The following is a 13,490-nucleotide window of genomic DNA, read 5'->3' on the forward strand; positions in this document are numbered from 1 at the left end:
AATTGTATAGGAAAAACATACAGTCTGCAGTATGACTGGTTATTGCTATTGCTATTAAGTCCTTGACTTTGATGAGCATCACACTCACTCTAAAGAATAAAAATGTACTCTTCAATAATCTACCTTATATAGAACCAGTTACACAAGGGGATTCTCTTGTGTGCTGTTGTGCACATGTCCTCCTATATCCCCTCCACAGGGCAGGGCATGCAGGGAGTGGACTGCAGCCCGGCTCCAGCCCCAACCCGGGTCCATGACCTGGCCCCATGATCCCAGCTTCACACACCCATCCTACTCCTGAACACTGCTCCCCACCTGTCCAAAGCCCCATAGGGAGTTTTGGTGAGTTGTTGGTGGGGGGATGCTAACTCAGCCTGTGACAGTTCATCAAAACTCTCTTGGTGGCCCTCAGGCCCAAATTATTGCCCACCCCTTGTCTAATACATGTTATGTTTTTTGTCACATAAACTATTGGGCTCAGTACGGATGTGACTGGGTGACATTTACTGGTCCGTGATATACAGAAAGTTCCACTCTTTAATTCTGTGAATTCTGGCAAAATTTGCTTTACAAAAGTATATAAAATGTCCTTCAATCTCAAAATATCAGGTACTGTCCTGAGCAAACAAGGACATTCATGAACAGAAATGTTTCAAATTTCATAAATGCTGTGAAAGCAATTGATCCTTTGCCTGATATAACATGCCTCAGAGCTTCCTTGGGCATAATTTAATGTCTAGTGATTCATGTCCAACTCCCATTTGGTCTTCATGGTTCACTCGCCTAAGAGCTTGGGAAGGAGATTTACAAATGCAAGAAGCTGGATCAAGTGACATACTGAGCAGCCTGACCTTGAGTCCCTATTTCTGGTTGTACAAACAATGCTAGTGGAAACTAAAGGTTAACACCGGGGTACTTCTCACTGCACAAGCATAGCCCTCTCTTCTTGTGAGCATCAAAGGAAAACACAGTAACTCCTTTCATCTCTGAGTGCTGCAGAGCATGCACTGGTGTGATGCACAAGGGTGACAAGGAGGTGTTGAATGTAGTTTATTTTAGGTACCGAGATGGGAAATGTTTCAAAATACAGCCGCCACTCCACGTAAACTGGAAATCAATACTCCACAGGCAGATCAGGCTTAAGATGAGGAGATCTGTCTATTGACTAGAAATTGGTGAGTCATAGAGAATTCCCCCTTCAAGCTCTGGTTTGAAAAGCTCTTGGGTTATTATAATTTGATTTTATTCCAGCGGGATGAGTCTAAACATTTGAACTTGTTTGCCTTTAAACTGATGCCACGAAGAGCAACTCCTTGCCAAGTAAATATCTATTCCCCAAAGACCTCCTTCCCGGGTAGAATTTAAGGGATAAGAGTCAGGTTTTTCAAAACACCTAAGCTGATATGATTTAGGTGCCTAATTCCCCTTGGTATTGAGTTAAGAGTCTAAGCTGTCCAGGGGTTCATGCAAAATCCCCTTAGGCCCTACCTGCCTCATCAGCACCTAAAGACCTTTGCAAATCTGGCTGCAAATCCTAATCCCAGAGAATCATCACTTGTCTCATTAAAACAAGGAGGTGCACAGTGCATGAAATCCGGCCTTACTGAAATCAGTGGGAGTGTTGTTTTTGGTAGGAATGTGGTTGGGATTCCTCCCTGTCGGACCATCCTGTGGTAATTAAAGTTTAGTTGCTACATGTTTGCCTTGCAGCTGTTGCTTGTTCCATTAGCTTCATTGGCAGGGATGAACACAAGCATATTTGCCCATAGACTTGCATGAGAAATAAGTGCTTGAACCATGAGTTGCAGCTGGAACATTTTAGCTTATGCTTTATATACATAGCAGTGTGTTCCTGTACAACAGTTTCTCCCTATTCCGCAGTGCCTGTTTCTGCCACTGTCCTTGGATGTATATGTGTAATTACAGTGGCAAGCAAAGCCTGTGACTCCCCCCTTCCCCACACCTCGCATCCCCAAAAGCTAAGCAGGCTTTAAAAAAAACAAACAATCAATGTGATTTGTTATTACAAAAGAAATCAGGCTGCTAGATGGCACCACACCTTGGAAACTGCAAAACTGGTTCTGCCTGGGGGCTCCAGGTCTCTAGCAAGTGCTCCCCAAATTCTCGATCATGTGTTTTAAAGTACCTGCTGTGGCTTTGATCATGTCAAACAGCTACAATCATGTAAAAAGACATTGCTTGTGACCTCTGCACACAGAGATTGGATCACTGTGCCCACTCCTGCATGCAGACGGGAGTGCTAGCAAACAGTGCTGATGCACTTAGAGGGTCCCTGGGACAAAGCGGTTAAGTTTGGTTCACTACTCATGACCACTCACATTAGCAGCAGCAGCCTGGAAACCCATGAAACATCTTGATGTCACTTAGCAAAGCAAAGCTCATCACAGGCACTTAACTAGCTGCAGGAGGCATTTTTTGCATACCACAGCGGGTTCCAACTCAGCCAAAGGATGCACAAATGAACAGCAACCCACACACTCGATTTCTCATGGCAACTTCTGCATTTAACATTGGCTTTGAATATCTTCATTCCCTGAGCTCTGCTCCTACTGGAGGCTGGGGCAGGGGGAATAAATTGCACGTCTCCACAGAAAGCTAACAGCTGCCAAGTTTTCAGTTGACTTTTTGGTACCCAGATTTTGTGCAGTATCCTCATCACTCTAAAACAATGAATGTCAAAGGGACTAAGATTAACAGGGGCAGACCGTTAGCATATAAGTGTGTTGAAATCTTAAACCTGTTTCTAAGGCTCTAAGACATGTGGCCAGCTTAGTGAAATGCGAGAACTTCATGTCCAGTGTTTTGTGTAGTTTTGGACTTGCTGGTTCAGGCTGAAAACAAGTAGTGCCAACAGTGTCACTAGGGGACGTTCCTCATGTGATTTGCTACCCAAGTCTTTAGAACGAGGCAGGACAAATAAGCATTCGTAGGTTGATGACATCTGTAGGACAAGAGCATGGGAATATGGAGCACATGAGTGCAAGAGGAAAGACTAACTTTCTAGTCCTGGTTCTGTGAATCTGTAAGACATTTAAATTACCTGCACCTCAGTTTTTCTAACAATTCATTTTATGGGGGACAAGGAAGGTTTGGTCTATATTTGTGAAACAATTTGAGTTCCTTAGGTGGCAGGACCTATTGAAATACAAAACTTTTTAATTTACTGTTTGTATTTCCATTTCCTTCTCAATGGCTGATGCTTCTGTGCCTGAGAGGGGCTATTCCTTGGAGCTTCCCGTTAGATAGGAATTGAGAGCTGCAGTGTTATAGCTGTCAGACAGCACTAGTGCCCTTCACACCAGCTATTGGTTGCTCTCAAACATTTTTGGGCGGTTTGCACTCTTGCTTTCTTTCCTTCGTCATGGGTCTGCTTCTGACAGAAGATGGTCAGGTAAATCAGCAGGGCCTCTTGCTTACCAGCAAGACAGAATTTCAGCCTGTTATGGCTGAAATCGGTTGTGGCCTTACAATGGAGTGAAAACTGCCAAGAGTCCCTGCTTCTTTCCTGCTCCCCCTTCCTCTTGTCCATTCAAGACTTGCTTTATTAGTGTTCATTAACACATACTGACCTGGAACCTGAAAACAATAAGGTTAAAGAGTGGGATGGGAGATGATGAACAAAGGAACCAGAGGCAATGGAAGAGGCAGTTTTTAGCATAATTTTGGGCCGTCCCTCTATTTTAGAGCATTTTACCCTGTAATTATTATAGTTCATATGCAGTAGTCTTCATTGTTGCTACTGCAGATTTGACAACTCATGCACTTTCAACGTCTCTTTTTAGCACGACCAGAACGCAGCCTAATGATACAAACCCCAGAAGGCTACAGGACTTACTATTAACTTAAGTCTCGTGATTCTTACTCCCATCTCTTGGTCTTTAAATTATTTGTGCTGGCAATATCAGTCCCATGTATTTTTTAAGAGAGTTGCCATTTTTGGCCAAGGGGCTAATTCCTCAGCTCTGTTTGGTGCCTTTGAAAATCTCCCCCTTCTCCCCTATTAGTTTGCTGGTGTGTGGGGACCTGAGACCTAGTTCTGGCTGCAATACTTGGGTGCATTTAGAAGGGAAACAGAAGCCAACATTGTATTTGGGGAAACGTATTTAACATACTGGCTGAAGGATTTGTAATTAATAACTATTTCTATCTTGCTTATAACCCTTATCCTTGTTCTACTCTTATCCTCCTACCCCATTTTCTCTCTTTTCTTTAGGATTGCCAGGCATGGCATATTTTTCCCACCAGGCTGTCGCGTCTAATGGCACCTTCTGTGTCCTCTTCCCTATATTTTGCCACCTTTCATTTTTCCCCATTTGTCTCTCAAACATCACCTATCTCTGTCCTCTACGTTTCTTATCTACATGGCTCGTTCCTTCTCTGTGTCCATCAAGCATATGTATAATGCATACCCAGCTACATTCTCAGGCACTGACAAGCCCACTGTCAGCCATTTTATTACCCCTATCAACACTTCGAGGTAATGCTAAATCTAGCCTTCCAGGTCCTTACTTTCTATTTGCCCCTTACTAATTCTTCTTCTGGCTGCGTAAGTCAGAAAGAAGACGCAACTGGACCCTGTCATCCAGAAAATCACAGACCTACTAAGGAAACCCCCTACACCATAAAATAACTACGTTGGCTAAAGCCAAACTTCTGGATGCCTCAGGTTTTTGGTGCCCAACCTCAGAGAAAGAGAAAGGGGCAAATTGTTGAGTTTCCACTCTCTTAAATGGAGGCTTCTCTAAAGATGACTCACATTAGACCCCTCAGCACAGTAGCACCTGAAGTTGTCAGCCTCTTGTGAAAGTTAGCTGGCAGGCTCCAAGTTTTTTAGGTGCTGGGGATTGCGACTCCTCTTGACTACAGCTGGAGCAGTGGGTGTTCAACTCGCAGAAAATCTAGGCCTTAACTCTTCAATCTTTCTGTAAGGTGGAGGTCAGTCGTGTTCCTTACTGCCACGACATAGTATAAGGTGATGTTCAGGAGGCTTTGTGCTGTAGCCTCCTGAGAATGAAGGGAACTATGGTACTGCAGAGCAACTCAAGAGATAGCCCGCTTTCCTGACTGTAGAAGCCCAGTTCAGTGTTGCAAGAGTGCTCTTGATTGTTATATACGTGCAAGGTTCCCTCCATGCAGCTCGTAATTCCAACCCTGTGGCTTTCAGAAGAATAGACTGAACTGGGACTAATTCCTGTGTTAACTCTTTGTTTTGCAGTACATACAGAAACACCCCCAAGCCTCATAAATGTTTACAAAGGAGCTGGTCTCAGCATACAACAGTTCATCTTTGCTGTGCTGCTTCCTACTATTACCATAGCTCCATCTATTGTGACTGTATGTAGAGGGACTCTGCCTTCTGCTAGCTCCTTTTTTATATTCTTTTGCGCATTTTACTGAAACGGCATTTGTTCTTTTAAAGAGAACATGGGGTGCTTTTAATTAGAACAAGCTCCGTGATCTGAAGACTCTGTTCTGCTTGCAACACCATTCAGGTTTGCGTTCCAGCCTTGGTCACTGGTTGGGGGCCAGAGTGGGAAGCGCTAATCCGTTGTTACTGTGAACCTCTCCAGAGAAGATTTGACACAAGCTCTTTTTGGGTCTTAAACGTTCCAAATATGTGTGTGGGAAGGATGATTCCCTTCACTGTGTCCCTTTGATCTCCCTGGCTGAGGATTTCCCCTCTAGGCCTATTGTTTGCACATTGCTGTAACTACAGGAAAACAAACATATTATGCAGTTTCCCAGGCTGACTCACCCCTGCACTTGATGCATCATGTTGTCTGGTTAACCTGATTGCATCATGTCAGCATGGGAAGCTTAAAGGCTGGTTTTTCTGAGTAATAATATTGCAGCACAGCAGTAACAACTTATTCTGTATTGTTATTGCTGTTATCCTCAACCTGCAAAAAGAATCCGGCAAGCTGGGGCTGCAGTAACTAGACCGCCAGCTGGAGGCAGGGGGCATAGTTAAATCCTGCAGCATGTTCACATAAAAGCCTTTCAGCCCTGGAAACTTAGAATCAAATAATGGCAGGGGTCACAAGTAAGTGTGAGAGCAGGGTTTTCTCATCCTCCACTCCCAAGGGATGCATTTGTGTGACGGTCTTATAATGTTCAGCCCCAGACTACCTCATAGTTCTGTAACTGGTTTAAGCATGGCACAATCTCAATACATCGGTGCTTTTCAGCTTTTCTAGACTCCAGACCAGGGATTGGCAATGTTTTTGGCAAGCTTGCCAAAAACACATTGGGGGAGCCATGAGGGGCCCACTCCTTGTTGTGGCAGCCCAGCCTTGGCCCCTTCCCTGAGGCACATGTGCGAAGCAAAATGCCATGCTCTGGCACATGTGTTACGAGTTGCCTACCTCTGCTCCAGACCTTCCTTGGAAAATGCCAGTTCTTAGCTTCGTTTCTTGACTACAGAAAGATAATAGAGCAATTCTTCTTTTGCAAAGAATTCAACAAGTCTGCAACAGATCAGAATGTGTTCGACACTGAGGACTCTTTTGAAATTTCTGGATTTAGCTTGTGACTCGTGTAGGTGTTTGCATGGCTCCTGGTTGAACCCTTAAAGGATCTTGCAGCACCCTAGTTGAGAATCACTGCCATACACACAGGTAAGAAGCAGCAAGACAACACAGTCCCTCAATCAGTTTGGTTTTGGTGGATGGACGGATACCAAAGCACGCCTTCTTCCATTAACCAAATCTTTGTGGAAAATAACAAAGGCTATTTATGTGTGTCACCCAATTCCCTATACTTGCCTTTAAAACACAAGTGCCAAGTTATGGGACACATCTTAATGTCCCCTTATTCCCACAAAAAATCACATTTCCACCGATAGCAAGACTCTATCTTCACAAGGAACTTCCTTCTGCTGGCAGCAGATAAGGAAACATGCTAATCTCCCTCACACTATAACGTGAAATATTCATTACACCCTATATTCAGTATTTACACAACTGGCAGTTAAATGTTCTGTGCATGTGTGGGGGAAATATGAAATCCAGCTTCCATATGCATTTGGTGATGTAGTCCCTTGTGCTGCAGCAACTGAAGTCAAATACTGAATTTTGCCACCAAACAACATGAGTTACAACAACCATCAACCCTGCTGCTAATCACACCAGTGACCGGTTGATGAAAGCCATTACTGCTGTATTCCTAGACCCATCCAGTTTACAAAGACAATAGGATGATAGGAATGAATCAAATTAGGTTCAATGCTACGCTCTGTCTGACCTGGTGCTGTCTGGGGCTTACCTCTCTCACCCCCAGAGTAAGGTTTATAACAGGTTGTGAGGCCCTCAGATCCTATTTTAATGGGGCTGCTTAAATCCTCTCATTCAGGTTTTTGAGTCAAACAGGATTCCATGCAAATAAGGGTTCAAAGTGAATTAAAGAAGTTAATGGTTTGTTCTGGCATGGCAATAAAACACTGGTTAATAAAGCCCTCTGAGTTTATGGGACACAATGAAAAAGAAATTATGCGAAAAGCTACAGCCACACTTGAACAAGTTGTCGCATCTGCACACTAAAACATGAAAGAATCATCTTTTATAGGGCATGTCCAAACCCCATCTGTGTGTCTCCATCCTTTTCATAAAGATTTTTCTTTTGGAGATAGCTGCACAATTAACCAATCTGTTTATTTTTATTCAAGCTTCTGAAGGAAGAGATCATTTCCTGTATGGAACTGTAGTGATCTTTATATTTGACCAAGATTATCAACTGTAATTTAGGGATGTTTTATTGAATGATTTCGGCCGTTTCACCTGTTCCCATGACACACCTTCAAATTCTAATCCGTTTCAATTTATGGTTCTCAGTTTTAGCTTGCAAGGTAGCTGAGTGTGCCACTTTCAGCTTTCTATACAAGGGATTGAAAGGAGGTTGCCTTGTGTAGCGATGCTTTCTTGTGATCCATCAGAGTTTATTGTGCTAGTCTCTAAACACAAGAGCAGATTTTTATATCCCAAACATGCACAACTCTGCTCCAATTTGCTTTCTCTATTGGTAGTATCGTGCAAAGAAAGCATGTAATCCTGTGTGGAAAAATAAGAATTTGGTGCATTATATGCCTAATTAACAAGTTTGCACATGCAAATATGATAATTGTATATACATTTGCCTGGCAATTTCTTTCTTTCTTTTTAGTTTGCATCAGCAACTGTTGGAGTATCCCTGAATGTGGAGTAATGTGTGTGCCTGAAGTCACAATAATGCTGCTTCAGTGCATCCTTCTCTCTGCCCACAGAAAAGCATACGATACCAGTCTACCTTTGGCTTAACTTGTGCATTCTGATAAGAAAACCTATAAATGTTGCTGGAGCCTTGTCTCTGCTTAATCTGCATAGTCACAGAGCAACTTTTTCATAAACAGACTTTGAAACCCAGGGGGGCCCTACCATCCTTTACCTCCCTTGTGCAAGATGAAGTTTCTTTTCTACCTGGGAGAACTTTTACAATATTTGAATTTTCCTCTGCCTGACGAAGGGTGTTTGGACATGAAATTTTTCTGCTACTATTTAGTTGGTCTAATAAAAGATACTGCCTCTAGCCTGATAGTTTTGTCTGTCTTTGTCTAACCTGAGTATATGAATAACTATTTACCTGTAGGGGTTGGCCAGCCATTTAAAAATGTTAGTAATCAAGAGCTATGTATATTTTTTTCCAGGGATTCAGATCTGTTCCTGCTTGACTCTCGAACAATCTGGGCTGCAGAAGAAGGCTGGCTGGTGTTTGATATCACAGCAACCAGTAATCACTGGGTGGTAAACCCACAACACAACCTTGGCCTGCAGCTATCGGTTGAGAGTATAGATGGTAAGTTTCAGTCATGACATTGACACGCAGAACCGTGGGGATGAATCTGAATGCTGCAGGTTGTGTTCCATTGAGTGGGATGTCTCAAGAATGCTTGCCTTGAATTTTCGTAAGATGCAAATATTGGAATAACAGTGCAAAGTTATTACAATAAAAAGACAATGTTGTCAGTCCATATTTAAAATATGAAAACCACAACTGATTTCAAAACAATTGTGTATTTACATTGTGGTCTATTATTATTATAATCATCATCATCATTGAAGGCCCTACAGTCCATTCACAGCATCTGATGAAGTAAGTCTGGTGCTTACAAAAGCTTATGCAATCCATCTCGGATTTAGTTTATAAAGTGCAAATCTACCCTGACTTCTACCCAGCTTCAGACTAACACAGCTAACTACCTCTCTATGGTCTATTAAAACAGTTAAGTATGTATGTAACTTTAAGTATCTGTGCAAGGAATGAGATGCTTAAAGGTAGGTATTTGCTTAAATGCTTTACTGGCTAGGTATTTTGTGTACACATTTACCAGGAATCTGCCAATCAAATAGCCATGATTATTACACCTGTAAACAATCCATTAATTTTGCACAGTCACAGACTAGATGAGAGCTAGCATAGTGGGCTGGTTATTTCACACCTGTCTATCAAGGGGGCCTGACCCTGTTCTCTGAAGCATCTGGTACTAGCTGCTAGCAGACACAGGATACTGGTCTAGACCAGGGGCGGGCAATTATTTTGGGCAGAGGGCCGCTTACTGAGTTTTGGCAAGCTATCAAGGGCTGCATGACAGGCAGCCCAGGGCAGATAAATATTAATTTGCTAAATTTTTGAGGGGCCCCATGGGCTGGATAGAATGGCCTGACAGGCCACATCCAGCCCTTGGGCCACGTTTTGCCCACCCCTGGTCTTGACTGATTTCAAGATTCTTCCAGTAAGGAACATATTTGCATTCATTGTTCATGGAGTGTAATCGACTGTCACATCATTTTCAGTCATGTTTCAGAGTCTGGTTGAACTCCAAAGACTTTTCTCTTTCTGAAGAGGGAGAATTAATCCAATGAGTCCTTTAAAATTTTTAAATTGCTTAAATTGCCAATAATAATGCCTGTGGTACTACAAAATGCATGTCACATATCTTGGGAAAGGATGGTTCTTTTTTACTCGGTCTTCCAATTATGTTGCTAGGATTTAGTGCTCAACAGTTGCAGTCTAGAAATATTTTCCATACTCTGGGCACATCTACACGAGACACTCCCTGTGCAGTAACCTGATACTACTGCACAGCAGCATCTTGTGTAGACATGCCCTCTGAGTACATTCTATGTAGACTAAAATCAGGGCTGTAGGAAGCAAAGAAACCTTGATAGAAGGAGGGCACATCTACACATGTGCATTTATTGTGCAGTAACCAAAATTACTGCACAGTAGGGGCATGCATCTACACATTCATACCTGTACTGTGCAGTAAATATGGCGATTTACTCCGACTTGAGTGTAAATTTGATACCTGCATCATGTAGGTATAAAATTTACGACCGATTAGTTACTGTGCAGGAACACACATGTAGACACCTTATTGTGCAGTAACACTGTGTGTGTAGACAAACTTGGGACTAACTTGAGTACCAAGTTAGTCCACACACAATGTTAATGCTCTTTAATGCGTGCATGTGTAGACGCAAGCCTATTCCTGCTTACTGCACAGTAACTTACTGCGCAGTAAATTTAAGCTGGCATAAATGCACATGTAGGCACACCTGAAGTGTATGAAAGAGAACTAGGAGCTAAACCAGTTGTAACTTCATAGAGAATAAGTCTGAATATTGTATAAGCCATTTAAATTTATATATACAAACATGAGAAATTTTCATTGCATTTTACAAAAAGAGGTGCTCTGTTCTTAGGTCTGTGAAATAAACAGCAGACAGGATCACAGCAATTTCAGTAAAGAAAGAAATTATGTCCTTCAGAGGAAAACGTGCACCTTCAAAATGAATGTAAATGTGCAATACTGTGTAGATAGGGAAGTTTCTCCTTCATTTTTAGTTCATTAATAGGCTATAGAGCTGATTTTCACTATTGATTGTGAACGCGGAAACACCCCAGACCATATGCATACACATTGGTGTGTGCACATACCATGATTTGAGTGTACAAAAGGGTGTGTGAACTCTGGATATTTTACCCTGGAGTATAAGTAGACTTAATAGACTTTGGATTCCAGACCTAGATTTTCAGAATCCCCCACAGAATAGAACGTTAAAACTGTGAAGAGTGTTTGGGTCATTTCTCAGACAAAGTAAATTGGTAGACAATCAAAACCAGACCCTTATCAATCTACGAACAAGCCTGTCTCCTCAGGGAAGGCACAGGGGACAGCTAGTTGCATAACTCCAATCAACTTTCAGTGGGAGTTACGGCCCTAATTTCCAAGTGTGTCTTTGAAAATCTCCCTCCGAGTTCATAAACACATGATAATCAGGCAAACAAAAAAGACTATGTTAGAAAATAATACCCTGCTTTATCAAAACACATTGATGAAATACTAGTGACGTATTTCTTCAAAGCTCTGGGGCCAGCTTCATCCTCGAGAATGGAACCCCCTGGACACTAGACCTTGCATTCTAAAATTAAATCCATGAGGAAATCTTTGCAGTATTGCTTTTCCCAGTTTTGGGTTTGTGTTCCCTTCCATGGTGAGCCGCAAGGGCAAGCCTTTCTCCGATCCCTACATTTCGTCTGGGTTCAGATCGACTGCATGTTAATTACAGAGCTAGGGAGTTACACCTGGATTTTATGTCAGATTGTTGCACGTCTGCAAACACTGCAGGATTTTGACGCAAAACTAGACGCTTGTGAACAAAGCTAAACCATGCAGCAGACACAGCCTGAGTTTAAAGTGAATATTGAAAAAGGAAATCTAGTCAGTAGTGCCTGGTTTGGGAATGCGTAGTGATCGTTTTGCACGGTTCTCTCCATGCATGTAAGTAAGATAGTAAAAAGATGGAGTTATAATACACACTGTCCAGCTACAAAATAGATGAGTTCACTTAACTGCTCTTTATAAGCGTGCCAGCTTGGTTTCTCCATGAGAGGAACTAGGGGGGAATTAGAGGTTACTTGTTTACTCTTAGAAAGTCAAAATAAGCTCAAGCAACAAGCAAGGGAAACACTAAAGTGATTCATTAGCCTCAGGCATGCTGTCAACCTAAACTCAGTCCCTGACAATACATAGGGACAACAGCCATCTCTTTAAGTTTACTTTGCCTATTACTTATTGCTTCATATCCTGTTTTGCTCAGCACAGAAAAGGGCAAACTTCTTAAAGATAAATAGGCTGCACTCTCCAATGTGGAAGCATGGCTCTATTTCATTTGAGACAAGTACATAATTGGTTAATTAGGACTAGACAAATGCCCTTAAACTTAACCACATTCTTCCTTGATATTTGGTCCCTGGGTGTATGAAGAAGTTGAAATAAATGCCTGGAATCAAGTGGGGCTTTTTCACACAGTTTCATTAATGAGGAACATACTGCCTCTCTGGTGTTAGTCTCACACAGGATATTTTAATGTCTTTTTTAATAGGGCATAAAAGTTAAACAAATGTGCATTCTTAAAATTTATATATTTTGCCACCGCATGGCCCTGGTGACTTTCCGGTTTTTTTAAGTTCCCTTCTCCATTAATTTGTTCGCGGGTCAAATTCTGCATTCTGATATACTCATGCATGCCCACTGTGTCACCCAAGCAGAGCTGGATCCATATTGTTAAGATACTTGAGAGCAAGGTGGTACAGGTAAAATGATTTACCCCCTTAAAACCATGGTAATAATTTAAAGGAAGTGATAGTGGAAAACAGAAAGGTTTGCTTGTAGGGACTCAATGGGATACTGCATGAATCCCAGCTTGGATCGGTTTAAACTCGTTCTCGGACAGGAAATAAAGCCTTGAGCCAGTAAAACACATGGTAGCTGTTAAGCCTGTGAGAAGTTTCATAGACTTCAATGAGACTAAGTCTGTACTTGGAGCTCTGCGCACACTTGAGTGCTTTGTGGCGTCTTCAACCTGGAAATTTTTAAGAGCAGGCACTTGACGAGGATGGTTTAACTGGGGATGATCCTGCCTTGAGCAGGGGGGCTGGACACTAAAGCAGCATTTCTCAACCAGAGGGTCGCGGCCTAAAAGTAGATCACAAGAATTCATGAAAGGGTCGAGAACAAATTTAAAAAAATGGATCAACAAACTTTAAAATGGATTCTTGTTTAAAGAAGCAAAACGTGGGAAACAGTGGCTTTTCCCTTGCAGGCTGGCACAGTTCCCTCTGCCCCACATACCCACCCCCTGCCCCACACACTGAGGGGCTGGGGGTGGGGGGCACTGGGTCAGGACTGGCCATCAATGCTTACAAATGAGTCCTTGTACAAAAAAGGTTGAGAACCACTGCACTAGAGGACCTTCTGTGGGCCCTTTCAGCTCTACTTGCCTATAATCCTATAAAGTATCCTTAAACACCATTCCTTTCTGTCTCAGTGACTTTGAGCCTGGGTGCCGACAGAAACTGGAGTGGTCTCTGGAAGGGGTCATCCACACCTGAGTCAAAACCAATTGGCAAGGCCCTGGTTTGTAGGGTCATTG

General features: G+C 42.5%; 1 protein-coding gene across 1 annotated transcript in view; it reads left to right on the top strand.

Moving 5' to 3' along the window:
- The window catches only part of BMP7 (bone morphogenetic protein 7), a 75,349-nt gene that overhangs the window by 52,374 nt on the left and 9,485 nt on the right, over positions 1–13,490 (top strand). Inside the window, exon 3 of the mRNA XM_019510204.1 lies at positions 8,699–8,847. Within this exon, the coding sequence (XP_019365749.1) occupies positions 8,699–8,847 (149 nt within the window). The remainder of the gene's footprint in view (positions 1–8,698; positions 8,848–13,490) is intronic.

Source organism: Gavialis gangeticus, unplaced genomic scaffold (assembly GCF_001723915.1).
Source record: "Gavialis gangeticus isolate Ggan-Ray unplaced genomic scaffold, GavGan_comp1, whole genome shotgun sequence".
NCBI classification, from domain to species: Eukaryota; Metazoa; Chordata; order Crocodylia; family Gavialidae; genus Gavialis; species Gavialis gangeticus.